Below are 26375 nucleotides of genomic sequence, written 5' to 3' on the forward strand. Positions count from 1 at the left end.
TCCGGGGCCAAAAGCCTTTTATCGGACTACTAGGTAACACATTCAGAAGAGGGTGCTTAGCTTAGGCGCTCCATGAATTTTCACAAACTGAACATACACCCATGCAGCCAGCTCCCCCAGCAAGCCCCAGCCAGAATCCCCTCATGCTTGCTTTCTGCCACTATCAAGCAGTTTGTTTTCTTTCAAATTTTTACGTTTTGAAATAATTATAGAAATGTACAGGGAGAAGCCCGGGTTGGTGGTACTAGCCTGTAGACCCAGCTACTTGAGAGGCTGAAGGGGAAAGATGGCTTTAGCCCTGGATTTCTAGACCAGCCTGGTCAACATAGCAAGACCTCATCTCTTTTTTTTTTTTTTTTTTTTTGAGACAGAGCCTCGCTGTGTTACCCAGGCTGGAGTTCAGTGGACCTCTGCCTCCTGGATTCAAGTGATTCTGCTTCAGCCTCCTGAGTATTTGGGAATACAGGTGTGTGCCACCATGCTTGGCTAATTTTTTTGTATTTTTAGTAGAGACGGGTTTCACCATGTTGGCCAGGCTGGTCTCAAACTTCTGACTTCAGGTGATCTGCCCGCCTCGGCCTCCCAAAGTGCTGGGATTACAGATGTAAGCCACTGCTCCTGGCTTTTTTTTTTTTTTTTTTTTTTTTAAAAAAGAAAGACATGTATAGGGAGATCACGCAGCATCCCCCAGTGTTAACATCTTGCCATCTTGCATAACTACGGTTAGCATAGAAACCAGGTAATTTTCATTGGTACCGTACATGGGACTTACTCAGATTTACCCGTTTTTAATGTTTTATGTGTATGTGTATGGAATTCTCTATTCTCTTCCATTTTTATGAGAGTTTCAGTTGCCTTGCATTCTCATCAGCACTTAATGTTGTCAGATTTATCATTATTTAGGTATTCTGGTAGGTGTATGGTGGAATCTAACCATAGTTTTAATTTCTTCTGTTTTTAAAAAAGGAACAAGGTCTCACTATGCTGCCCAAACTGGTTTGAAAACTCTTGTCCTCAGGCAGTCCTCCCACTTTGATCTCCCAAAGATCTGAGATTACAGGCGTGAGCCACCACACCTGGCCTTGGTTTTAATTCCTATCACAGTGTATTAGTTTTCTCTATTGTGTATTGATTGATTGAGACAGGGTCTTGCTCTATCGCCCAGGCTGGAGTGCAGTGGCGTGATCCCAGCTCACTGCAACCTCCACCTCTGGGGTTCAGGTAATTCTCCCGTCTCAGCCTACCAAGTAATGGGGACCACAGGTATGCACCACCATGCCTGGCTAATTTTTTTTTTTTTCTTGAGATGGAGTTTCACTGTTGTTGCCCAGGTTGGAGTGCAATGGCATGATCTCAGCTCACTGCAACCTCTGCCTCTTGGGTTCAAGCGAGTCTCCTGCCTCAGTCTCCCGAGTCACTGGGATTACAGGTGCCCGCCACCACGCCTAGCTAATTTTTGTTTAGTAGAGACAGGGTTTCACCATGTTGTCCTGGCTGGTCTTGAACTCCTGACCTCAGGTGATCCACCCGCCTTGGCCTCCCAAAGTTGTGGGATTATAGGCATGAGCCACTGCGCCTGGCCTAATTTTTCAATTTTTTGGTGGAGATAGGGTTTCACCATGTTGGCCACGCTGGAGTTTTTCCCGTTCTAGAAGCTTGTATCAGTCATACAACACATAAGTTCTTTTTGTCAAGCTTCCTTTGCTCAACACAGTGTCTCTGAGATTTATTTATGTTTTTATGTAAGCATAAATGTTCATTTTTCTTGCTAAGTACTATTTCATTGTATGAATAGACCACAGTTTATCCATTCACATAGTGGTGGACATTTATTTTTATTTATTTATTTATTTATTTAATTTTGAGATGGAATCTTGCTCTGTCACCCAGGCTGGAGTCCAATAGCTCGATCTCGGCTCACTGCAAACTCTGCCTTCCAGGTTCAAGCCATTCTCGTGTCTCAGCCTCCCGAGTAGCTGGAATTACAAGTACACGCCACCACACCCTGCTAATTTGTGTATTTTTAGTAGAGACGGGGTTTCACCATGTTAGTCAGGCTGGTCTTGAACTCCTGGCCTCTTGATCTGTCCGCCTCCGCCTCCCAAAGTGCTGGGATTACAGGCGTGAGCCACCGCGCCTGGCCCATGGTGGACATTCATGTTGTTTCCAACTTAGGGCTATTATAACTAGATTTTAGTAGCTACCATCTCCCAAATGCATGGTACCAATTTTCCCTCCTACCAACAGCATGTAAGGTGACAGTTCAGGAGAAGTGTCCTAAGCATGTGTCATGGACTGTCTTTGGGGGGTGATTTCTTTGAGGCAGGGCCAGGCATTCTTGTTCCCTGTGGCCTCCCCTGCCCTACTTTTTTTTTTTTTTTTTTTTGGAGATGAAGTTTTGCTTTTGTCATCCCGGCTGGAGTGTAGTGGCGCTATCCCGGCTCACTGCAACCTCCGCCTCCGGGGTTCAAGCGATCCTCCTGCCTCACCCTCCCGAGTAACTGGGATTACAGGCATGCGCCACGATACCCAGCTAATTTTTGTATTTTTGTGGAGACGGGGTTTTGCCATGTTGGCCAGGCTGGTCTCCAACTCCTGGCCTCAAGTGATCCACCCACCTTGGCCTCCTGAAGTGCTGGGATTATAGGTATGAGCCACCGCGCCTGGCTGGTTCTCTGCCCTATTTTAAGAGTCTCTATTAGGGATAAACTTCATGGAAAATGTATGTCTGCTCTAAGAATGTTCTCAAGGGTCATTACCTTGCGCTGTGTCTGTTTCCTCTTTACGAGGATTCTCAGAAGAAATTCTTGCCGAGTCTCAATAGTTGAAATAATTTCACTCCTCCCAAGCATTCGGTTGGTTCTTATTTTAAGGACACTGAATTGGGCAGGTGGTCAAGTTCCACACGTGTCAGGGACTGAAATATATGGTGTCGTTTTTTCCTGTTAGTCTTACGAATGGTTCCATATTGTGTGCCTTCCTTTCTTCCACTAGTGCTTCCAGTTCGTGCTTTCTTGCTATATTTTATAGAGAAAGGCCATCTCCATGTCTTTCTGGTACAGGGTGGGTCATAATAAAAACGTGCCTTTTGTGCCATGATTTGGGGGCATCTTTGGCCGTGCAGCAGAGCGATGCCCCAGCTCTGCTAGATATTTGAAGGGCTGCTGAGTGGAAGACGGGTTCTTTCCTGTGACCTTGGCCTCCTTACCAGTTGACTAACTGGCCCCAGACCAGTATGTAAAGCACATGCAAATCCTCACACAGCCTCTTGGAGCCAGCTGGCCATGCTGTCCTTAGCTTCACATTTTTTTGTGTCTCTGGCTGCCCCCCATTCCAGTCCATCCTTCTGTCCTTTCTTTAACCAGCTGCCTGTCTGTGCTTTCCTTGATGCTGTGTGGCCTTGTGGCATTTGTCATTTTCACTCTGTTGAGTTGTCCGGCTTGGCCTCCCTTGCTCTGCAGGTCCTGGGCAGGGGTGGGGTTATGTCCTCTGCCTTGGTCTCCTTTCTTCTCTTGCCCTGCTGAGTTGCAAGTTTCTTCTATTGATTGACAAGAACCTGTGTTGACAGAGGAGGGGATAGGACTGGGGGCTGTGGCAGGACCAGCTCTAAATCTGGCAGCTGTAGAAAGGAATGAGTTCCCCAAACCAGCTCCCCTTACCACACCCTCGAATGAAAAAAAAAAGGAACTGGCCAGGCGTGGTGGCTCACGCCTATAATCCCAGCACTTTGGGAGGCCAAGGCAGGTGGATCACCTAAGGTCAGGAGTTCAAGACCAGCCTGGCCAACATGACAAAACCCCATCTCTACTAAAAATACAAAAATTAGCTGGGCATGGTGGTGCGTGCCTGTAATCCCAGCTACTAGGGGAGCTGAGGCAGGAGAATCGCTTGAACCTGGGAGGCGGAGGTTGCAGTGAGCCGAGATTGTACCACTGCACTCCAGCCTGGGTGACAGAGTGAGACTCCGTCTCAAAACAACAACAACAACAAAGGCTGCTCATGGTGGCTCACGCTTGTAATCCTAGTACTTTGGGAGGCCTAGGCGGGCGGATTGCCTGAGCTCAGGAGTTTGAGACCAGCCTGGGCAATATGGTGAAACCCCGTCTCTACTAAAATACAAAAAATCTATAGTCCCAGCTACTCAGGAGGCTGAGGCAGGAGAACTGCCTGAACCCGGGAGGTGGAGGTTACAGTGAGCTGAGATCGCGCCACCGCACTCCAGCCTAGGCGACAGAGTGAGATCCTGTATCTGCTGTTCTCTCGTAGGAGAAGGAGATGGCACGTATAAGGGTTAGTAGGGGGTGGCTTGCTTGCAATCAGGAGAGAGGTGGTGCTCATTCTCCGTGGGATCCTTGTGGTGCATGTCCCTGGGTTTTTTTTTTTTGAGATGGAGTCTCACTCTGTCACCCAGGCTGGAGTGCAGTGGCACAATACTTGGCTTACTCGGCTCTGGCTCCTGGGTTCATGCATTTCTCCTGCCTCAGCCTCCTGAGTAGCTGGGATTACAGGTGTGCGCCACCACGCCTGGCTAACTTTGGTATTTTTAGTAAAGATGGGGTTTCTTCATGTTGGCCAGGCTGGTCTCAAACTCCTGACCTCAAGTGCCGCGGTTTGCCGCGGTTACCATGGGACTGAACGAAGGGGGACGAACGTAGAAATGAAAACCTGAAACAAAAGAAACTATTTTAAAGGAAGGGGCCAGGAGAAGAAGAGGGCTCCCTGCTTCTAGTGAACAAGGGCAGCCGCCTTGAGCTTCTACCGCTCTTCATATTCATTGGGTAGAAAGAGCAGGGAGGAGGAGGTAGCAATTGGTCAGCTGCTTGATTGATCACAGGTTCACATTATATCATGACAAGAAACACTTGTGCCTGGGTCGTGACTGCCCTCAGCATTCCTTCTGGGTGGCAGACGCAGTTTGTCAGTTTGCCAACATCCTGCTTTCATGAGAACAGTTTGCTGTTTACTCATATAGCCTCCAGTGGTATACAGAGTTGATCACGACCCTCACTCTTTCGGCCTGCAACACTCAAGTGATCCACCCACCTCGGCCGCCCAAAGTGTTGGGATGACAGGCGTGAGCCACTGCGCCCAGCCTCTTCCTGGTTTTTGGCCGAAAGTTGAGACTTAGAAGTTGGGAGGAGACCTGGAGCGCTGTGGCTAGTTCTAGGCCCTACACTCTTCAGAACAGCAGAGCTGTACCTCTCTGGTAGTGAGCTCTCTGTTGCTGGGAGAATTCAGAGGCTGGATGGCTGGCTGTTAAGGAATTTCTGCTTGGGTGGGAATTTGGGTCCTTCTAAGACCGATAACCTATGATTTCCAAGATAAGTAGGACAATACTTTCAATGAGGGGTTACATGTTATGCTGGGTCAGTCTTGAGTACAAAATGGATTCAGAGGCCTGAGTTGTCAGGTTCAGCCTGATTTTCCTAGCCCCTTGAGGAGCCGTTTGAGGTGTGGCATGATATAGCAAGTCGGCTGCCAAAGAGGGACTGAGTCACAGGAAGTGCGTGCCCAGAACGGTAAAGGGGCTGTGGCCTTTCCTATCACCTTAACTCCTCGTCCCCACTATCACCTGCGCTTCATGCTTTGTGATAATTCACTGAGCTCGTACTCGTGACCTGTGTCCTGCAGCATGTGGGTTACAATTCAATGAAACATTAAAATATCTACCCCTCTAGCATCTCCCATGTCCCTCACAGCGGTTCTGTGAGGCTGGCTGCCCTGTCTGACAACTGAGGCCCACGTCTTCCCCAGGATCACAGACGTGTGGCTCTGAGCCCTGCCCCGGGGGTTTTCTCCATCAGAGAAGAGGAGCACTTTGAGCTTTGAGAGGAGCAGCCCTCTGCGAGTGAAGTGGAAAAAAATGAAGCAGGCGAGGAGGCCCATCCAGACCCTCCCCCAAGACCCTTGCTGAAACGGCTGGGATGCGGTGTGCAAAAGCCCTCCTTTCCTTCACAGCTCCTGGCTTTCCAAGAGTGCCTGCCCACGCAGAGGCCTGCTGGCAGATGCAGCCTCTTCTCAAGGACACTGCTTGCGGGTAAATCCCTCACCACCCTAGAGAGAGCCCACAGTCCTGAGACAAGGATGCGGGCCAGGCTTGATGCAGGTAAGCGCCTCCTGCAGAAACCAGTGAGGCCAGAATTCCAGAGGAAATGATGTAGGGATGGAGGTGGAGGGCCTCCAGGAGGCACCAGCCCCAGAGTCTTCCCTAGACTCAGATTTAAGCACAATCAGGGAGGGAAAGCACTTGAGCAGTGCCCCTCTGTGCATAGCTGGCCTCTGCTGGAACTCAGGCAGGGACAGGACACTCCTCTATCAGCAATCCTGTTCCTCTCCTGGGTAGCTTCAACCTGAACATCCTCCTTTACCTTGAGCTAAAATGGGTCTCCTGTCACCCTTGCCCATCAAACCTGGCCTTGCCCTCAGGAACCACACAGGACAAGCCTAATACTTCCTTCTTGTGGCAACACTTTAGCAATCGAGACGTGGCTGTCAGGTCTTCTAGATAAACATTTGTGACTGTGACGTTGACTTGCCGCTTCTGGGGACCTCTTCTCATTTGATCAGAGAAAGTTTTTCAGGGTTAAACCTACTTCTTTCCACCCAGAAACTCTTCTTCTCAGGCTCACACCTATAGTCCTGGCATTTTGGGAGGCCAAGGCAGGAAGATTGTTTGAGACCAGCCTGGGCAATATAGGTAGACTGTGTTGCTACAAAAAGAAAAAGAAAAAAATGGCCAGGTGTAGTAGTCCCAGCTGCTTGGAGGCTGAGGTAGGAGGTTTGCTTGAGCCCAGGAGGTTGAGTCTGCAGTGAGCTATGATTGTGCCACTGTATTCTAGCCTGGGCGACAGAATGAGGCCCTGTCTCAAAAAAGAAAAAGAAAAAGAAAAAGAAAGAAAAAAAAAGGTTAAGAAACTCCTCACATATTTCTCCCTGGAACATATGCTCCCAGGCTCAAATCCACAGCAGCCTTGTCACACACATGTCATCCCCTGGCCCCAAGATAGTGCACCACCTTCCCCTTTCTAGCTCTTAAGCCCCACGTGAAGCAGCCAGATGTAGGAAAACCCGGATTGATAAAGTGCTGATATGGGTGATCCTTTACCAAATGATTTTCTGCTTTACAAAGTGATTCACCAAATAATTTCCCTCGAGTATGGGCAGAGATCTGCAAACTACAGCTTGGAGCCAGCCTGCTGCCTCTCTTTTATAATAAAGTTTTATCAGGATGCATCCACATCCGTTCATCTCTGTGGGGCGAACTGCTCTAGCTACACACGCAGAGTGGAGGAGTTGCAGATGGCCAACAGAACCTCAGCTGTTTACTGCCTGGCCCCTTACAGAAGCAGCTGGCCGACCCTGGCTCCAGGGCATCAGAAATGGGACCACTGGAATGGAGTAGCTGGGCTACATGGTTTTTCTCCTGCCCCACCTCTTGTTCTCAAACACACTTCCTCCCGAGTCATCTGAGGAATGTCAGTCTGAGACAGTCAGGAGCAGGTGTGCCTAGGGATGCATGGCTTCTGAAAATGGGGCTGGGGACTTTTAGGCTGAGGCCTCTGGCAGCTTCTGTCTGAAGGATGAGCTGAGCTGGGCTGGGCATGGTGGCTCACGCCTGTAGTCCCGGCTACTTAGGAGGCTGAGGTGGGAGAATCACTTGAGGCGGGAGGTTGAGAGGAGCCTGGGCAACAGAGTGAGACCTCATCTTTATTTTAAAATATTTTTTATTTTTATTGTATTTTTTATTTTTAGGAGCAGAGGGTTAATAGGAAAAAGAAAGAGAAAGAAAGAGAGAGCAGAAAGCAGCTCTCCCCAGTGAGACAGAGGGGACTTCTGAAAGGAAAAGGCCGCCGGCAGCGGATGCACCGCATTTTATAGTCATGCTTGAGGAGGTGGTGTCTGATTTACACAGGGCTCCCAGATTGGTTCAGTCAGGTATGATGTTTACATATCGTGGGGGTGGCGGGGTGGAGGGAAGGCTGACCTCTCCACTCTAATCTTATTATGCAAATGAACTTTCCCCTTGGCCAGGCCATCTTGTCTGCTCCTTACTGTGCATGTGGCTGGCAGAGAAGGGAAGATGGAGCTGCCATTTTGAACATGATTGGCACAACTGCCTGCATCTGTGTCTGCAGCTCGATTTTTACAGACTGCTGTTTGTTAGAAAGGAAAATGATTTGGGGCTGCTTTTCAGTAAAAGGAAAACCTTACTGAGGACTTCTGTACCCTCACTATCTAAGTAATTTCTTCTTAACTCCTGTATCATTCCCCACTCTGGAGTGGTAACCCTAACTGCTCTTAGGGGTTGTTTGACAATGACTCTTTCTGGCTACTTCATGCTTAAAAGGGACGTTGTGTGGGGAACAGAAGCTAGGACTCCTCCTGGGGTCGAGCTAAGGGTCCTCGGAAAAAAGGCATGTCCATGGGTGGTTCTGTCTGCGGCACCATTTAGAGTTTGATTACTGTCAGCCATTCTGATGGGCTGTAACACTGGTTTGCCTCCACCAGATGTTGAGATAGTTTCCACATTTCAGAGAAACCAGGCAGAGAGAAACAAACATGCTCCAAATTTTCTTCACAGGAATATACTTTATTCAATTATTAAAGGCCGTAAATAGTTCACAGTAAGTTTTCTTGACTTGTTTTAATGAGTGTTGTACCTTGGGATCCCAGATGAGGTCCCTGTCATGAAGCAGCTACATTATTTGGGGTAAATACCTGGGGTTCATTGTCTCACACCAAGAAAATTTAGGACACAGGCACACATGAGGAGTTTAGGAGCAGAGGTTTAATAGGCAAAAGAAAGAGAAAGGAAAACAGCTCCTTCCTTAGTGAGAGAGAGGGGACTTCTGAGAGGAAAAGGCCCAAGACCTCGTGTTTGAAAAAGCAGTAGCTCATGCCTGTAATCCCAGTGCTTTGGGAGGTCGAGACAGGAACATCGCTTGAGCCCAGGAGTTGGAGACCAGCCTGGGTGACATAGGAAGACCCCGTTTCTACAAAACAAAAAATTAGCCAGATGTGGTACACACCTGTATTCCCAGCCACTCGGAGGCTGAGGTGAGAGGGTGGCTGGACCCCAGGAGTTCAAGGCTGCAGTGAGCTATGATTGTGTCAGTGTACTCCAGCCGGGGTGACAGAGACCCTGTCTCTTAAAAAAGATTAAAAAAAAAAAAAAGTCAAGCACCTACCAGATGCCTAATTCTTTTTTTTTTTTTTTTTTTGAGACTGAATCTCGCTCTGTTGCCCAGGCTAGAGTCAGTGGTACAATCTTGGCTCATGGCAACCTTCGCCTCCTGGGATCAAGTGATTCTCCTGCCTCAGCCTCCTGAGGAGCTGGGATTACAGGCATCCGCCACCACACCCAGTAATTTTTGTATTTTTAGTAGAGATGGGGTTTCACCACGTTGGCCAGACTGGTCTCGATCTCCTGACCTCAGGTGATCCACCTGCCTCGGCCTCCCAAAGTGCTGGGATTACAGGTGTGAGCCAGTGTGCCCGGCCCTGATTTAGTTCCTTTCTTCCAAAGCTGGCTTCTACCTCTTCCCCACACAGTGACACCATTCCCCCGACCAGACGAGCAAGTGCCTGCTTTCGCTTGGCTTCTTACAACTGGCTCTCTGGGCCATCTACCAAAAATTGTAACAGATTAGTAGAGCCTGGTGGCACTATTGTCCTAGCTACTTGGGAGACTGAGTTGGGAGGATTGATTGAGCCTGGGAGGTCGAGTGCAGTGAGCGATGACTATGCCACTGCACTCCAGCCTGGGTGACGGAGTGAGATCCTCTGTCAAACAGACAAACAAACAGACAGACAAAAAAGCACTTTGCAGAGGTGACTGAATGTTCTGGAACCCCTGGGCCATTGGAAGTGGATATCTGTTGCTCCATCCTCCAATTTACACCGCAGCCTCAGCTTGTGTCTCAGCGTGTCCCTCTCCCTCTGGTCTGTGCTGTCTCTCTTCCAGAGGCTGGGAAGGTTGTTCCAGGGCTGCAGCCTGGACCTCAGAGGTCACATGTTGCAGGTTTGCCGTAGCTGACTACTCTCTAGCATGTGGGTCAGTGGCTGTCAAATAGGATTTCTTTTGCGTTGCCCTACAACTTCCTCCTTCCAGTGCAGGCGTGTCAAGGTCCTTAACCTGCCCCGACTTCAGGTCAAGTTATTGCAGGTTCTGGGAAGACTCAGATTCCCAGCTCCATGGCCTGAGCCCAAGGGATGCTCCATTTTATGCCTGTCATCCATGCCCTGTGGCCTATATCATGTGATCCCAGGGCTGCAGGGGTTTGGGGGAAGAGAATCCAGCCGTGGCCCTGCCTTCTGGGACCCGGTGGCTAGGACAGCAGTGGTGCAGCCTCAGCCTCCGCACAGCCTTCCGGGGTCTGGGCTTCTTCCCTATCACGCCCTCCTAGTTGCCCTAGTGACTGTGTGACCCCTCTCCCCCCTCCACCGCCTGCTGCCACGGCCGGCCGTATAAATAGAGGCGAGGAGCAGCTGGGCTCTCTTGGCAGTCACCATGAGGGCGCTGGTCCTGCTCGGCTGCCTCCTGGCCTCTCTCCTGCTCTCAGGACAAGCGGGTAGGGCCCCTCCCAGCATGACCCAGCCCAGACTGCGCCCCCACACTTCCTCCAAGGTTTTCTGTCTACCATGGGTGGGGTACGGGGTCGGGGCTGATAGCAAACCCTGGCTGTTGGCTGGTGTCTTCTTACCCTTCCCTTTTCCCCAGGCCTGGGGCCTTGGAGAAAGAGCTGGGTGCTGGAGAGAAGGAGTGCAGTTGCAGGGCTCTCAGGGAGGACAGAGGAAGTGGGAACAGCAAACAGAACTGAGCTGTGAACCGGGTCAGAGAGGAGTCTGGCCAGTAGATGTGGGAAAGAGGGCCCTCAAAGGCAAGACGGGGGAGCCTCTGAGATGGACGAAATAGCACAGTCTGGGAGCTGGAGGTCGTTGAGGTGACCCTCCCACCTGGTGGGTGATAAGGCGGAGGCCCCACTCCAGCAAGAGACCTGGGTTTGTGTGATTGAGGACAGAGGGGGATACACTGGGCAAAGGTGGGGACCGTGTTGGGAGCAGTGAGATGGAATTGGAGTTGGTTTGGGATAAGATTGGAAATAGAGCTGGCGGTTGGGCTGGAAACAGAATTGGATGCAATTCAGAAGAGGAACGGGGCCGTTCTGGAGTATAGCCTCTGCTCAGGGTGGGGGCTTCCATCAGAAAAGGGGCTTGCCTGTGCGTGCTGAGGCTTCCCTTTGACATGTCAGTACTTCGGGTAGCAGAGGTGGCTTGGGTTGCAGCATGGGGGTTATCTATAGGCTGTGGAGGAGATGCCAGATTGTTTTGCCACCTCTCTTGTTCCTAAGGTTCCTGAGGCCAGGTTCCCCTGGGGAATGCTCTTAGGGAGGTGCTCTGGGGATCCCCCTAGGATCCAGACTTCCCACCATGTCTTTTCATGACTCAGCAGTCTTCCCCCAGCGGGGCTCTGAGCCTAGGTTCGTACCTGGGACTGGAGAGGCCCAGGGTCCAGCCTTTCAGGTCTTTGAGGTTGAATAGGGGGTTGCAGGGGCACAGTCCCAGCAAGGAGAGCAGGCAGTAAGTGGGAGCAAAAACTATGTCTTGGGGATTCAAGATGTAAGGTGGGGGGCTCTGGCCGCTGCAAGTGCTGCTGGGCCCTGCCCTTGTCTGTCCTTGAGTTAATTTGGGCTTTGCAGGGCTGCAGCGGCTGAGTGCTGAGTATTCCAGGCGGCTGTCAGGCGGCTAAGTATGGAAACAGCCGCGTAATTGGATCCGGAGCCCCAAGCCGCTGCCACCCTCTCCCTTCATGGCCCCTCCTCTGCTGCAGCCCAGCCCCAGCTGCTGGGCTTCTACACGCTGGGCCCCAGGAATTTTTGGCCTTTTAGGGACATCCTTTATCTTTCCTCCCACCGAGGGAACTGGCCATCTGGAATGTTCTGCAGACCTTGCTGGGGGCTCTTGCGGTGGGGAAAGGAGGCAGGCAGGTGCTTGTGCAAAGGTCTCTTCTCTCTGCTGTCTCTCCTTCCTGGGTCCCACAGCGTGCGTCTGCCCCGCCCCAACCTCCTGCGTAAAGCTTCCCTTTGTCCCTGCTCCTGCTCAGCGCTTGGGCTGTGGGTTTCATCCCCCGTGGTGGATGTTATCAGGACTCTGCCCCTCTGTGGACTCTATACCCCAGAAGAGGCTTCCTCCTGTATCCACCCGCAGGTTCTAACCCACAAGGTGGCTTCCTCACACCCCCATCATGACAGTCTTTCCTAGTGCGCGACTCCCCCTCTAGAATCGGGCCACCCCGGTAAATACCACTCCACCCCAAGGTCACTTGGCTCCTGACCTCTTTCCGTCATCTCTCTGCTGTGTGCTAACTTCCCTCCCTATTTTGCTTGCTCCTCGGCTGGGTGGCGGCAGATATTCTCGCTCACCACTTCCACCTGCTTCTTAGGCCAGGGACCCCGCAGAGCTTCTCCTCCGACTTTTCCCGCTTGTTGCTCCTGTGCTGCTCTGGACTGGGGTGGTGGGCTCTGCAGCCCTCCTTCTCGCCTCCCTGTGAGGAGACAAGCGCCCCTCCGTCACCGACCAGCCATCGCCCATGCCCATGCCAGGACGGGGAAGGAGCAGCCAGGTGGGGCATTCCTGGTCTCCACCTCCCGATGTGCTGCACTCAGGCCCTTGTACCCACCGGGCCCTCCTCTTTGGGAGTCCTGGTTTGGGGCTATTCCTCCCTAAAGCAGCGGGAAAGGCCCCTAGCAATGATTTGATCAGTCTCCCTACCGTCCAGGGAAGGGAAGGAAACCCAGAGAAACAGGAAGACTTTTCCGAGGTCAGACAGCGAGTCAGTGACAGGCACACCTGGTCCAGGGTCCTCTCCTTTCCTCAGCCTGTCTCTGTGGCAGACCCGGCCTGCACCCCCAAGCCCTTCTCTCCCTGTAGGGTGAGTGTGAAAGGAGGAGAAAGGGTGCAGTGGATAAGACCATCCTGGGGGAGCTTCCCTAGTTTGCAGGGTGAAGAGCTATGCTTTTGGTTTCCCTGGAGAGTGGGGTCTGCCGAGAAAGCATTTCTTTGGGTTTAAGCCATTGGTGTTTATTGCTAAAGGCAGAATTTGGGACTTCTTTGCTTCCTGTTGTCCTTCCTGTTGCTTGATACGGAGATTGGGGATCTGGGGATTCCTGTCCATCCCTCATCCTTCCTCCATCTCCAGCCATAGTTTCAGACTTGCCCATCTGTCCTGGCCCCACTCGGCCACCCCAGAGGCAAGGGCTGGTGCATGCTGGGGCTGCCCCCCTGTGAGTGCCCACGGCTCAGCGCCCGCCATGTGAGACAAGGGTGCAGAGTGACGGTCAGGAAGCCCTTTTCCCGCCCCTTTCTCTCCCACCCGTCGCTGGTTATTTCTGGAAAGAGGCCAGCACTCCAGTTTCCTCAACAGGGCAGCCCGGATGCTAGGATCCGCCGTGGGAGGGCTGCTGAGAACATGCAGCAAGCTCAGGGGTCTTGGGGAGAGAACAGACCCCAGAAGCCTTTTCCCCACAGCTGGTTCCCTGACTCCTCATTTGGTGCTGCTGGGCAAGCCTGTAGGGGACATCTGGTCCCACAGTGAGCCTGGAATGCACTAGACTGGGCCGTGGTAATGAACACATCCCTCAAAAAAGTGACACCTTGGTCAGACACAGTGGCTCACACCTGTAATCCCAGCGCTTTGGGAAGCCAAGGTGGGAGCATCACTTGAAGCTAAGAATTTGAGACCAGTCTAGACAACATAGTGACACCCTGTCTCTAAAATAAAACACAAAAAATTGGCTGAGTGTAGGGGTGCATGCCTGTGATCCCAGCTACAGGAGAGGCTGAGGTGGGAGGATCACATGAACCCAGGAGGTCAAGGCTACAGTGAGTTGTGATTGCACCACTGTACTCAAGCCTGGGTGACAGAGGAAGACCTTATCTCAAGAAAAAAAAAAAAAAAAAAAAAAAAAGCGGCACCTGGCATGGTGGCCTGTGGAACTGCTGTTTAGGAACTGCTGGTTTTGTCCCACATCCGGGTATTACAGTGAAGGTCAAACAGTGAATTCATGGCAGGCCAGAGCTGGAATTCAGTCCTTTGCACTCCTTGGCCGGTGCTTTTACCCACTTATCCCCCAGAGGGAGGTCCAGATGAGGCCGATAGCATCCAGCTGGCTGTTTGGTGCCTGCTTGGGTATGGTGGGTTGGGGAGAGTCAGCCTATGGACACAGGAGGAGGACAGCTGCTTCCGTTCTCTGACCTGGCCTGCAGGGCTAAGGACAGGGCTAGGCCCTGTACATCCTGGCTGGAACGAGGCGGCTGGCGGAGTGGGGAGGCGGGAGGGCCATGGCTGTGGGATGGAGCGCCTGGGCTTAGCTCTGTCTCCTGGGCACATGCCCTGCTCCAAACCCAAATCCAGGCCTCATCGCAGCACAACCCCTTCCCTGTAAACATCGCTCGTGTGTGCAACCCTCTCATTCAAACACTTCACCAGGCATCGTCATTCGTGAGCCCATCCCGCGTGTGCTGCGTCCCTGTTGTGTTTAAGGTATGGTGCTAGGGGAATTGCGACAGGCATTTTGTCCTCAATGCTGATAGTCCAGTAGGGGAGAGGAGGTGTCTTCCGCCTTGCACGTAGCTGAATCTGGTCAAACAGGACACACATCAGTGTCCTTGGGGAGGCATGGGGAAAGCAAGGTGGGTTGAAGGCAGGGAGGAGACCATCTTGAGCTGAGTGGATCAGATCAGAAAAGGTTTTACGGATGAGGGAATATTTGAGCTGGGCCTTGAGGAAAGCAGGATTCAGAACAGAAAGATGGCAGGAAGGGAATTCTGAGATGAGGGAACAAGAGGAGCAAACTCAGGCGCCAAAGCAACTGGGCTCTGGTAAGACCCAGGAAAGGGGAACGTTGTTCTGTCTTGCAGGAAGGTGGGCAGATGGAAGTGGGGTGGTGGGACGTGTTTGGAAGGCAAGGTTGGGGCTGACGTGTGAAGGGCCTTGTTAGGCCAAGCAGGGCTTTGCTCAGTGGGCAGTGGGTCACCACCAAGGGCTCCGGGAAGATGTATCTGGCAGTTGTTTGTAGGAAGAGTAGGGCGAGGGGAGACTGATTAGTCAGCCACACCAGAGAGGTAGGTGAGGGAGTGTGGACCCGGGCGAGGGGTTGGGAGTGGAGAGAAGGGGTGGACCCAGTTGACAGCTGGTGTAGAATTCCTGGCCTTCCCAGCTTGGGAGCCAGGCCCAGGGAGGGGCCTTTATAGGTTCTGTCGAGGTCGCTGGGAGAATGATCTTGCCAGAAAAATAGACTGGGAACATGAGAGAGAGGAATAGATTTTAAGAGTTCAGGCCGGGCGCGGTGGCTCAAGCCTGTAATCCCAGCACTTTGGGAGGCCGAGACGGGCGGATCACTAGGTCAGGAGATGGAGACCATCCTGGCTAACACGGTGAAACCCCGTCTCTACTAAAAAATAACAAAAAAAACTAGCCGGGCGAGGTGGCGGGCGCCTGTAGTCCCAGCTACTCAGGAGGCTGAGACAGGAGAATGGCCCGAACCCGGGAGGCGGAGCTTGCAGTGAGCTGAGATCCGGCCACTGCACTCCAGCCTGGGCGACAGAGCGAGACTCCGTCTCAAAAAAAAAAAAAAAAAAAAAAAAAAAGAGTTCAGTTTGGGCCTGGGTGAAGTGGCTCACACCTGTAATCCCAGAACTTTGGGAGGCAGAGGCGGGAGGATGACCTGAGCCCAGGGATTTTAGACCAGCTTGGACACCATAGAAAATTAAAGAAAACAAAAAAATAGAAAAAATGAACTGGGCATGGTGGCAGGTGCCTGTAGTCCCAGCTACTTGGGAGGTTGAGGCAGGAGGATCGCTTAAGCTCGGTAGGCTGAGACTGCAGTGAGCTGTGATTGCACCATTGTACTCCAACCTGGGCAACAGAGTGAGACCCTCCCTCAAAAAAAAAAAAAATAGTTCAGGGTTGGATGTATACCTGTAATCCCAGCACTTTGGGAGGCTGAGGAGGGCAGACCACAAGGTCAGGAGTTGGAGACCAGCCTGACTAATAGGATGAAACCCCATCTCTACTAAAAATACAAAAAAATTAGCCAGGCATAGTGGCATGAGCCTGTAATCCCAGCTACTCGGGAGGCTGAGGCAGGAGAATCGCTTGAATCTGGGAGGCAGAGGTTGCAGTGAACTGAGATCACGCCACTGCACTCCAGTCTGGGTGACAGAGCAACACTCTGTCTCAAAAAAAAAAAAAAAAAAAAGCACAGTTTGGGTCATTCTGAAGATTGGCTACTCGTGGTGCATCTGGATGGAGGTGACAGGGGCTAGAAAGGCAGGACTGCAGCTCAGGAGGGGTGTCAGGTCAGGGCATTTAGGAGTGAGATTCATTTACATAAAGATGAGAGGGAGGCTCTGAGTCACCCAGGGAGCTGTACCAGGGAGAGGCAAAGATTCAAGGACCGATCCTGGATGAACACTGAGTTTGAGGAGTAGGAAGAGAAAGACGATAAATGAATTTATCAGAAAGATAGGTAGATAAGAAGGGACCCAAGAAGAGACAGTGACCTGCAAGCCCAGGTCTTCTAGAAGAAGGCGGGTGGCCAGCAGGATTAAATATCACAGAGATGCTGAGGGAGAGGAGCTGTCGCTTCTGACAACCAGCAGGTCACTGGCCGATGAGGAGGGTTTGAGGGTATTTAGTGAGGATGAGGAGGCAACATCTTTAGACATAGAAACTTTTAAAAATTAAGTTTGGGAGAAATAAAGGCCAGCAACAGTAACTTAAAAGCAGATGGGTTTACAGAGGAAGAGAACATTTTTTTCTTTCCCTTTTCTTTTTATTTATTTTTTTGAGACAGGGACTCACTCTGTTGTGCAGGCTGGAGTGCAGTGGTTGATCAAGGCTCACTGCAGTCTCCACCTCCTGGGCTCAAGCAATCCTCCCACCTCAGCCTCCCGAGTAGCTAGGACTACCCTATGTCCGACTAATTTTGTTTTTTATGGGAGAGGCAGGACTCACTATGTTGCTCAAGATGGTCTCAAATCCCTGGGCTTAAGTGATCCACCTGCCTTGGTTTCCCATGGGCGTGAACCAGTGCACCTGGCTGAGAGAAGTTTTTTCTTTTTTTTAACTTTCATTTATTTTTTTTGAGATGGAGTTTTGCTCTTGTTGCCCAGGCTGGAGTGCAGTGGCACGATTTTGGCTCACCGCAACCTCCGCCTCCCGGGTTCAGGTGATTCTCCAGCCTCAGCCTCCTGAGTAGCTGGGATTACAGGTATGCGCCACCAAGCCCAGCTAATTTTGTATTTTTAGTAGAGACGGGGTTTCTCCATGTTGGTCAGGCTGGTCTTGATCTCCTGACCTCGTGATCCGCTCACCTCGGCCTCCCAAGTGCTGGGATTACAGGCGTGAGCCACTGCACCCAGCCTATTTAGCTTTTTTTTTTTTTTTTTTTTTGAGAAGGAGTCTCGCTGTGTCACCAAGGCTGGAGTGCAGTGGTGCGATCTTGGCTGACTGCAAGCTCCGCCTCCTGGGTTCACGCGATTCTCCTGCCTCAGCCTCCCAAGTAGCTGGTACCACAGGCGCCTGCCACCACGCCCGGCTAATTTTTTCTTTTGTATTTTTAGTGGAGACGGGGTTTCACCGTGTCAGCCAGGATGGTCTTGATCTCCTGACCTCGTGATCTGCCCATCTCGACCTCCCAAAGTGCTGAGATTACAGGCGTGAGCCACCGTGCCCGGCCGGGTTAGCTTTTTTTTTTTGTTTATTTGTTTGTTTTTTTGTTTTTTGTTTTTTGTTTTTTTTTTGAGACGGAGTCTCGTTCTGTCGCCCAGGCTGGAGTGCAGTGGCCGGATCTCAGCTCACTGCAAGCTCCGCCTCCCGGGTTTACGCCATTCTCCTGCCTCAGCCTCCTGAGTAGCTGGGACTACAGGCGCCCGCCACCTCGCCCGGCTAAGTTTTTGTATTTTTTAGTAGAGACGGGGTTTCACCGTGTCAGCCAGGATGGTCTCGATCTCCTGACCTCGTGATCCGCCCGTCTCGGCCTCCCAAAGTGCTGGGATTACAGGCTTGAGCCACCGCGCCCGGCCGGGTTAGCTTTTTAAAGTGGAAATTGATGCAGTGGACACGTAGCCTGAGTTACCCAGATGATGACTATAGTCCTCTCTCTCTTTTTTATTTTTATAAGTGAGATAAGGTCTCACTTAGTCTCCCAGGCTGGAGTGCAGTAGTGCAATCATAGCTCACTGCAGCCTCAACTTCCTGGGTTCAAGTGATCTTCCCATTTCAGCCTTCAGAGTAGCTGGGACTACAGGGACGTGTCACCACGCCCAGCTAATTTTACTTTTTGTAGATACATGGTCTCACTATGTCACTATGGTGCTCAGACTGGTCTCAAACTCCTGGGCTCAAGTGATTCTCCTGCCTTGGCCTCCCAAAGTGCTGGGGCTACAGGTGTGAGCCACTGCTCGCAGCTGACTTTGGTTTTCATTCTTCCTTGTGGACTGGGGATGGGAGTCCAGCCTCAGGTCCCCTTCATGATGTGTTTCTGGCTGTGAGGCCTGTGCCATCTCGTGGTGCATTGGTGGGACTCACTTTGGTGTGAGGACTCACTTTGGCTCAAGGTGGTGGGCTGGCTTCTGTTCTCCCCCGAGTTTGCCCCGAGGCTCCTCAGGGACCTCACCCCTGACCTCACCTGTCTTCTTAGAGCTAAAAGTTGATCTTCAGACTCTGCGTTCACCCTATTTGGCTCCTTCATTCCCTCCTGGGTCTCCCTTCCCTACCCACATCGGGCCCCTGCTCCGACCCCTGTCCCTGCTACCAAGACCCTGGTCAGGGGAGGAGCTGCAGCTCATTGCAATGGAGACCAGTGACTCGCAGCACAGACGGGCACTTTGCTCAAGTCTGTCTGTGTTTCAGAGCATTCAGAAGATTTTAGCTCAAGGAAGAAGTCTCTAAGATGGAATTTCCCATTTGGCAGGCAAGGTCTTACCCAAAGTTCCTAAATCTCAACACAGAGGTGGTGAATAGTTCACCGGTTCTGAGTGCAGAGGGACTGAGCTACATAGCAGGCATTTCTCTTCCAGGTCCTGAATGGGTGAAATAATGAATGAATGAAGTGGAGTCCTGATGAGCACGGCTGCTAAGTAGGATCTGCCCAGTGCTCGAGAGGTCCCAGTCCCTGTGCTCATCCCCCGCTGGGTATCCTCCGCAGGATGTGGCCGGGGTGCAGTTTAGCAAATGGGATGGATTTCACTGAATTTCTGGAAACTGATCCGTTTCCTCGATGGTGGCAGCCTGTGCTGTCATCCTTCTCTAAGATCAGAGAAGTCCTGTTCCATCTGGTTTCAGCCTCTGTCATCCCTCTGCAACCCTGAAGGTGGTTTTACTCGGAGTCAAGGTCCCAGCTGCCCCCCTACTTTAGGGACATGCCTGTTGCTGTCACTTCCTCATCGTCCCTCACAGAGGGACTCCCAGAGCAGCCATCGCTGAGCCACCCCATCTCAGGGAGGGTGGAAGAATCAGAATGAAAGCACCAAATTACATCAGAATTAAAGCAGTAATTTATTATATTTAATTAATAGGCTAGGCACAATGGCTCACACCTGTAATCCTGGCACTTTGGGAGGCTAAGGCAGCAGGATTGCTTGAGCCCAGAAGTTCCAGACCAGCTTGGGCAACACAGTGAGATCTTGTCTCTACAAAAAATTTTTTAAATAACTGGATGTACTGGGTACACCTGTGGTCTCAGCTACTCTGGAGACTGAGGTGGAAGGATGGCTTGAGCCTGGGAGGTTGAGGTTGCAGTAAGCCAAGATTGTACCACTGTACTCTAGCCTGGGCAACAGAGCAAGACCCCGTATTTAAAAAAAAAAAAAAAAAAAAGAGCAAAGAATGAGTGCAGGCTGTGGCCAGCTCTGGCACGAGAGGAGAGATTGGGTGCCAAGTCCTGAAGAAGTGAGAGATGCTTCCTAAAGGGAGTCCCCCTTTAGGTTAGAAAAGCAGGATGGACTCGGGTTAAGGATGAGGGCACAAAAGGATCAAATAGAAGCATGAGGGTATGGCACGATCTCAGACTCAGATGCCTCAGGGACTGCAGGGAGCAGAGAGTGGGGCATTTGATGAGAGCAGGGAGAGGTGGAAGGCAGCTGTGGGTCCCTCCCTGCGAGGCCCAGCTCTCAGCCCCCTGTCAGCCCTGTGAGGTCCTGGCCAGCTGCACTGTGCAGGCGGGAACGAGTTGTGTCTCTGCCCTCAGGAGCTGACCTTCTATTTGGGGAGATGACACACACTGAAAAAAAAATGTAACTAACACCCCCAGCCGGCAGCCTCCGCTCATTCTGGTTGAAGTTCAGAAGATGGTTGGGAAGGTTGGCTGTGCAGAGGGACAGGGTTTCAGCCCAACTTCCAGGGAGGGGACGATCTCTGGACGGTTAGCTTGGGGAGGGTGGAAGCTGTGCATTTGTTTAATTTGCCCGTGTTTCATCACTAACAGTGTAGCACGACGCTTGGCTCATTCAAGGCAGTCAACAATGTCTAATGAATGATAGATGATTTGCGCAGGCAGAGACATCTGAAGATGGTGACAAAAGCCAGGAGGTGAGGAAGCTCAGAGCACCGCACTGTCAGGGACAGGATGACGCTAACTCTGGCTAGAATGTGGGGCTCATGTTCAGGGGAGATTAGGCCACCCTGATGAGTTGGGGCCAGTTGGGAAGAGCCTTGAATGCTAAGCCAAGTGGTTCTTTCTCTCAGCCCTCTGAAGACTCTAGCCTGTTTTCTTCCAGATAGCCCCTCCTTGTTCCCCTCTCTCTCGGATATTTTTGGATGCCTCTAGAGCAGGGACTGTACTCTGAGCTCAAACAGGTGCAGGCAAAGTCTGGCCTGGAGTTCTGGGCTTGTAGGAAGTGGCTTGTGCTAGGAGCTCAGGGGAGAGTCCCTGGGTTTGGGAGCCCCCGCCTCCCCCCACCACTGGATTGCTGCCAAAACTGCAGCCCCTGGTCCTCCTTCAGGTAGTCATTTGGCTAGGACCTAGGGCAGCTCAGTTTTCTGCCATAGAATTTCCTCTAGGCTGGGCATGGTGGCTCTTGCCTGCAATCGCAGCACTTTGGGAGGTTGAAGCGGGTAGATCGCTTGACCCCGGGAGTTCAAGAGTAGCTTGGGCAACATGGAGAAACCCCATATCTACAAAAAATACAACAATTAGCCAGGCGTAATGGCATATGCATGTGGTCCCAGCTGCTTGGGAGGCTGGAGCAGGTGGATCTCTTGCGCCCAGGAGGTCATGGCTGTGGTAAACTGTGATTGTGCCACCGCACTCCAGTCTGGGTGTCAGAGCAAGACTCTGTTGCAAAAAAAAAAAAAAAAAAAAAAAAAATTCCCCTAGATGACAATAGGTAAAGGCTTGACCAAGCCATTCCTTTGGAAGCCATGCCACTGATGGACATCCAGTTTACACAGCATTTAGGGCCTGATGTGACCGCCTGTGCCCGTGTCCACCAGAGAGGCCTCTAGCCGATTTGTTGGTTACTTAGTGTCAAGTAGTAGATGATTACTTGTTTTTCTTGACCTTACCCAAGGAGATCAAGAGATCAGGAGTGCTCTCTAGGACTTGGGAAGAATCTGGAAAAGAACTGGAGAAGTGTCAAGTACTCGCCCTGTCCTGGGGAGACCATCCTGGCCTCGGACTCCGAAGACACCAGCCCACCTCCTTTCCTGCCTTTATTTCCTTTCTGAATTGGTAGTTAAGTCGGTGGGTACCCCACCAAGTCCCTCCTCATCTGGGGCTGCCCACACAGAGGCAGAGCAGCTGGTCTGGGGTGGGGCGCAGTGGGAGCACCGGAACCTGGGGGCAGAGCAAATGCTGGTTTTGTCACAACTCGGCTGCCAAGTCCCTGACTATCTCTGCATCTGTTTCTTCACCCATAAATTGGGGATAATGATCCTTGCCCTATTTCCAGCATGGGGCTGTTTCGTGACTATAATAAGAAAACGGTTATCGGATGCTTAAAATATTTTTTGATACTGGATACTTTTTGAGGTTAAAAGGACTATGACAAGAATGGCAGGTTATCACTCTTGTGAGTGTGCGGCAACTTGACATTTGCCTCCAGTTTCCTGAAATATCATGAAACTTGACCAACCAGGGGAATCCATCAACACGCCGCCCCTGCTCAGGACTGTTAATATCCTTGGGATTCTCTGTCCTCAAAGAGCTTACAGACTAGGAGGGGAGACAGCCCCTGCTCATGACATGAATAGAGAACCATATAAGGTAGACGTAATCCGCGGCTAAAAATAAGCAGCCTGAGGGTGCAGAGAAAGGGGGAGCGGTTGTCGGGGAATGCTTCCTGGAATGGGGGCTCGAGCTGGGTTTCAGAGCATGTGGGCCCCAGGATGGTGACGACAGGGTCTAGGGCCATGGGGGGCTCGAGCTGGGTTTCAGAGCATGTGGGCCCCAGGGTGGTGACAACAGGGTCTGGGGCCATGGGAATGGTGAACACGATCGGCTCAGTGTTAAATGGTGTTGGGAAGATTTCACAGCACCAGGCTTAGGTGTTGGTTCCTATGTGATCTTCCTGGGACTACCGTAACAAATTGCTACAAACTCAGTGGCTTAAAACCACAGCAATTTTTTTTTTTTTTTTTGAGGCAGGGTCTCACTCTGTTGCCCAGCCTGGAGTGCAGTGGTGCGATCTCTGCTCACTGCAATCTCTGCCTCCTGGGCTCAAGTGATCCTCCCACCACAGCCTCCCAAGTAGCTGAGACTATAGGCATGCACCACCACGCTCAGCTAATTTTTGTATTTTTTGTAGAGACAGGGCTCTCGCCATGTTGCCTGGACTGGTCTTGAACTTCTGGGCTCAAGTGATCCCACCTCGGCCTCTCAAAGTGTTGGGATTACAGGTGTGAACCACTGCGCCTGGCCAAAACCACAGAAATTTCTTCTCTCACAATTCTGGAGTCCAGATGTCTGAAATCAAGGTGTTGGCAGGGCCACATTCCCTTTGAAAGGTCTAAGGGGGATCCTTCCTTGCCTCTTGCAGCATCCAGTGGTGGCCAGCAATTCCTGGCATTCTTTGAGTGGCAGCTTCATCACTGCACTCTCTGCCTCTGTCATCATGTGGCCTTCTCCCCTGTCTGTGTGTCCCTGTGTCCTCTCCTCGTCACCTAAGGACCTTGCAGACGTTGGGTTTAGGGTCCACCTAATCCAGTATGATCTCATCTTAACCAATTACATTCGAAAGACCCTATTTCCATAGGAGGTCACATTCTTCCTGGGTGTGATAGCTCATACCTGTAATCCCAGCACTTTGGGAGGCCAAGGGGGGGACGGATCACGAGGTCAGGAGTTCAAGACCAGCCTGACCAAAATGGTGAAATCCTGTCTCTACTAAAGATACAAAAAATAAATAAATAAATAACCAGTCATGGTGGTGCCCGCCTGTAATCCCATCCACTTGGGGGGCTGAGGCAGGAGAATTGCTTGAAACCGGGAGGTGGAGGTTGCAGTGAGCCGAGATTGCACCACCACACTCCAGCCTGGGCGACAGAGTGAGACTCTGTCTCAAAAAGAAAAAAGAAAAAAATCACATTCTGTGATTCTAGGTGGATATGAATTTTAGGGAGACACTAATTTGGGGGAGCTTTCTCCTAGGGGACAGTCTTCCACTGGGTAGAGGGAGTACCTGTGTCCTTGGTCCTCTTTGTTCCACAGCCCATGTGTTGCCCCCCTGGCTGATCTGGAGCTCTGCAGACACATCCGGACAAGTGTGTTGAATGAACGGATGGACAGCTGGCTCGGGCAGAGATTCTCAGGAGGCAGCCCAGCCTAGCAGTGGTGCTAGGTAGGAGGGTGGCTGCCCAGGTGGGGAGAATTGACCAGAATTGCCCAGCTCCTAGGGGGTGTGCCTCTGACGCAGGATGAGGTAGATAGGGGAAAGGGATGGAGGTCTGGGTTCTGGCTGCCTGTGTGATGAAAAGAGTAAGGGACCAAGAAGCCGGAAGCCCAGGACCAGCTTGCTCTGTGACCTGAGGCCCAGCTCTTCTTCTGCACGAGGCCCCAGCATGCAGTCCCCTCAAAGTCTTGGCCCTGGGCACAGCAGCCAAGCAGGAGATGGTGCAGGATGCGAAAGCACTTACTCATCTGCAGAAGCTCCTCAGAGGAAGAACTTGTGAGTGAACTTTATTTTAGATTCAGGGGATACATGGGCAGGTTTTTTACATGGATGTAGTGCGTGATGCTGAGGTTTGGGCTTTTGTTGATCTTATCAGCCAAATAGTGAACATAGTACCCAATAGGTAGTTTGTCAACCCTTGTCCTCTTTCTCACTCTCCCGTCTAGTAGTCCCCAGTGTCTGTTGCACCCCTCTTTGTGTCCATGTGTCCAATGCTTAGCTCCCACTTATAAATGAGAATATACAGTCTTTGGTTTTTCGTTTCTGCCTTAATTCGCTTGGGATAATGGCCTCCAGCTGCATCCATGTTTCTGCAAACAACATGATTTTTTTTTTTTTTTTTTTTTTTTTTTGAGACAGAGTCTTGCTCTGTCGCCCAGGCTGGAGTGCAGTGGTGCCATCTTAGCTCACTGCAAGCTCCACCTCCTGGGTTCACGCCATTCTCCTGCCTCAGCCTCCCTAGTAGCTGGATCTATAGGTACCCGCCACCATGCCCTTCTAATTTTTTTGTATTTTTAGTAGAGTCGGGGTTTCACCATGTTAGCCAGGATGGTCTCGATCTCCTGACCTCGTGATCCACCGACCTCAGCCTCTGAAAGTCTTGGAATTACAGTTGTGAACCACCGCGCCTGGCCATGATTATTTTTTTTAATGGCTGTGTGGTATTCCATGGTGTAGATGTACCACATCTTCTTGATTCAGTCCACCGTTGATGGGCACCTGGGTTGATTCTGTGTCTTTAGTGTTGTGAGTAATGCTGCAGTGAACACGTGACCGTGTGTGTGGAACCTTCTTGAGTGTTGCTGAGAAGTTCACTTTCTTATGACCTCTCCCTCTCTAGAAGGAGGGGTCCCCCATTAGAAGGCTGTGTCTTCTCACTGTGGGTGGCAGGGGTCCCAAACCCAGAGGCTGGGGTGTTTGAGCAGCCATTGAAGCTGGTGGCTGTGGCTCGGTCCGGTTCTGGAGGGGAACAGGAGTGAGGAGACTGGTCCCCACCTCCACCCAGCCCCAGGGTCTTCAGCCTTTCTTTTTTTTTTTTTTCTTTCTTTCTTTCTTTTTTTTGAGACGGAGTCTCGCTCTGTCACCCACGCTGGAGTGCAGTGGTATGATCTCGGCTCACTGCAAGCTCCACCTCCCGGGTTCACGCCATTCTGCTGCCTCAGCCTCCCGAATAGCTAGGATTACAGGTGCCTGCCACCACACCCGGCTAATTTTTTGTATTTTTAGTGGAGATGGGGTTTCACTGTGTTAGCCAGGATGATCTTGATCTCCTTACCTCGTGATCCGCCCGCCTCGGCCTCCCAAAGTGCTGGGATTATAGGCGTGAGCCACTACGCCCAGCCTTTTTTTTTTTTTTTTTTTTTTAAACAGAGTCTCACTCTGTTGCCCAGGCTGGAGTACAGTGGTGTGATCTCGGCTCACTGCAACCTCCACCTCCTGGGATCGAGCAGTTCTCTGCCTCAGCCTCCCGAGTAACTGGGATTATAGGTGCATGCCACCATATCCAGCTAATTTTTGTATTTTTAGTAGAGATGGGGTTTCACCATCTTGGCCAGGCTGGTCTTGAACTCCTGACCTTGTGATCCACCTGCCTCAGCCTTCCAAGGTGCTGGGATTACAAGTGTGAGCCACCGTTCCCGGCCTTCAGGCCTTTTCAGAAGTGGCCACCAATGATCAGGAGGCCTGGTCCAGGAAGCCCAGGCTGCCCTAGTTAGACCAGTATCCCAGGCCCTCCTTAGACCAGCATCCCAGGCCCTCCTTAGACCAGCATCCCAGGCCCTCCTTAGACCAGCATCCCAGGCCCTCCTTAGACCAGCATCCCAGGCCCTCCTTAGACCAGCATCCCAGGCCCTCCTTAGACCAGCATCCCGGGCCCTCCTTAGACCAGCATCCCGGGCTCTCCTTAGACCAGCATCCCAGGCTCTCCTTAGACCAGCATCGCAGGCTCTTCTTAGACCAGCATCCCAGGTTCTCCTTAGACTGTGTCCCACTGTCCTAACCACAGCTACTGTCCCCACACACCTGGCTGGGCTTCTGCAGTGTCCCACCCCAAATGACTTCACTTCCTCGTGGGCTCCTCCACTAAGCCCTTTGGGTTCACTTTCCTGCTCAGGAGCTGCCCTGAAGTTAGTTCTATCTTTCTGCCTGCTTACCTTTCCCTCCAATAAGATCTTAAGGTCTTTAAGAGGAGGCCCTGCAACTCA

At 51.5% G+C, this 26375-nt stretch overlaps 1 protein-coding gene across 3 annotated transcripts in view; it reads left to right on the top strand.

Annotated features, from left to right (window-relative positions):
* The first annotated feature begins 10329 nt into the window (after positions 1–10329).
* The window catches only part of SRL (sarcalumenin), a 55355-nt gene continuing 39309 nt past the window's right edge, over positions 10330–26375 (top strand). Inside the window, exons 1-2 of one of the 3 annotated variants that reach the window (XM_050774243.1) lie at positions 10505–10571; positions 21574–21746. Coding sequence is in view for 1 of the 3 variants with exons in the window: in XM_050774242.1 (XP_050630199.1) it covers positions 10511–10571 (61 nt within the window). In the remaining 2 variants the exon portion in view is untranslated. Of the gene's footprint in view, positions 10572–21573; positions 21747–23821; positions 23842–26375 lie in introns of those variants that run through there. The other 2 variants (XM_050774242.1, XM_050774244.1) reach the window with 2 other exon arrangements.

This window comes from Macaca thibetana, chromosome 20, assembly GCF_024542745.1.
Source record: "Macaca thibetana thibetana isolate TM-01 chromosome 20, ASM2454274v1, whole genome shotgun sequence".
In the NCBI taxonomy this organism is placed as follows: Eukaryota; Metazoa; Chordata; class Mammalia; order Primates; family Cercopithecidae; genus Macaca; species Macaca thibetana.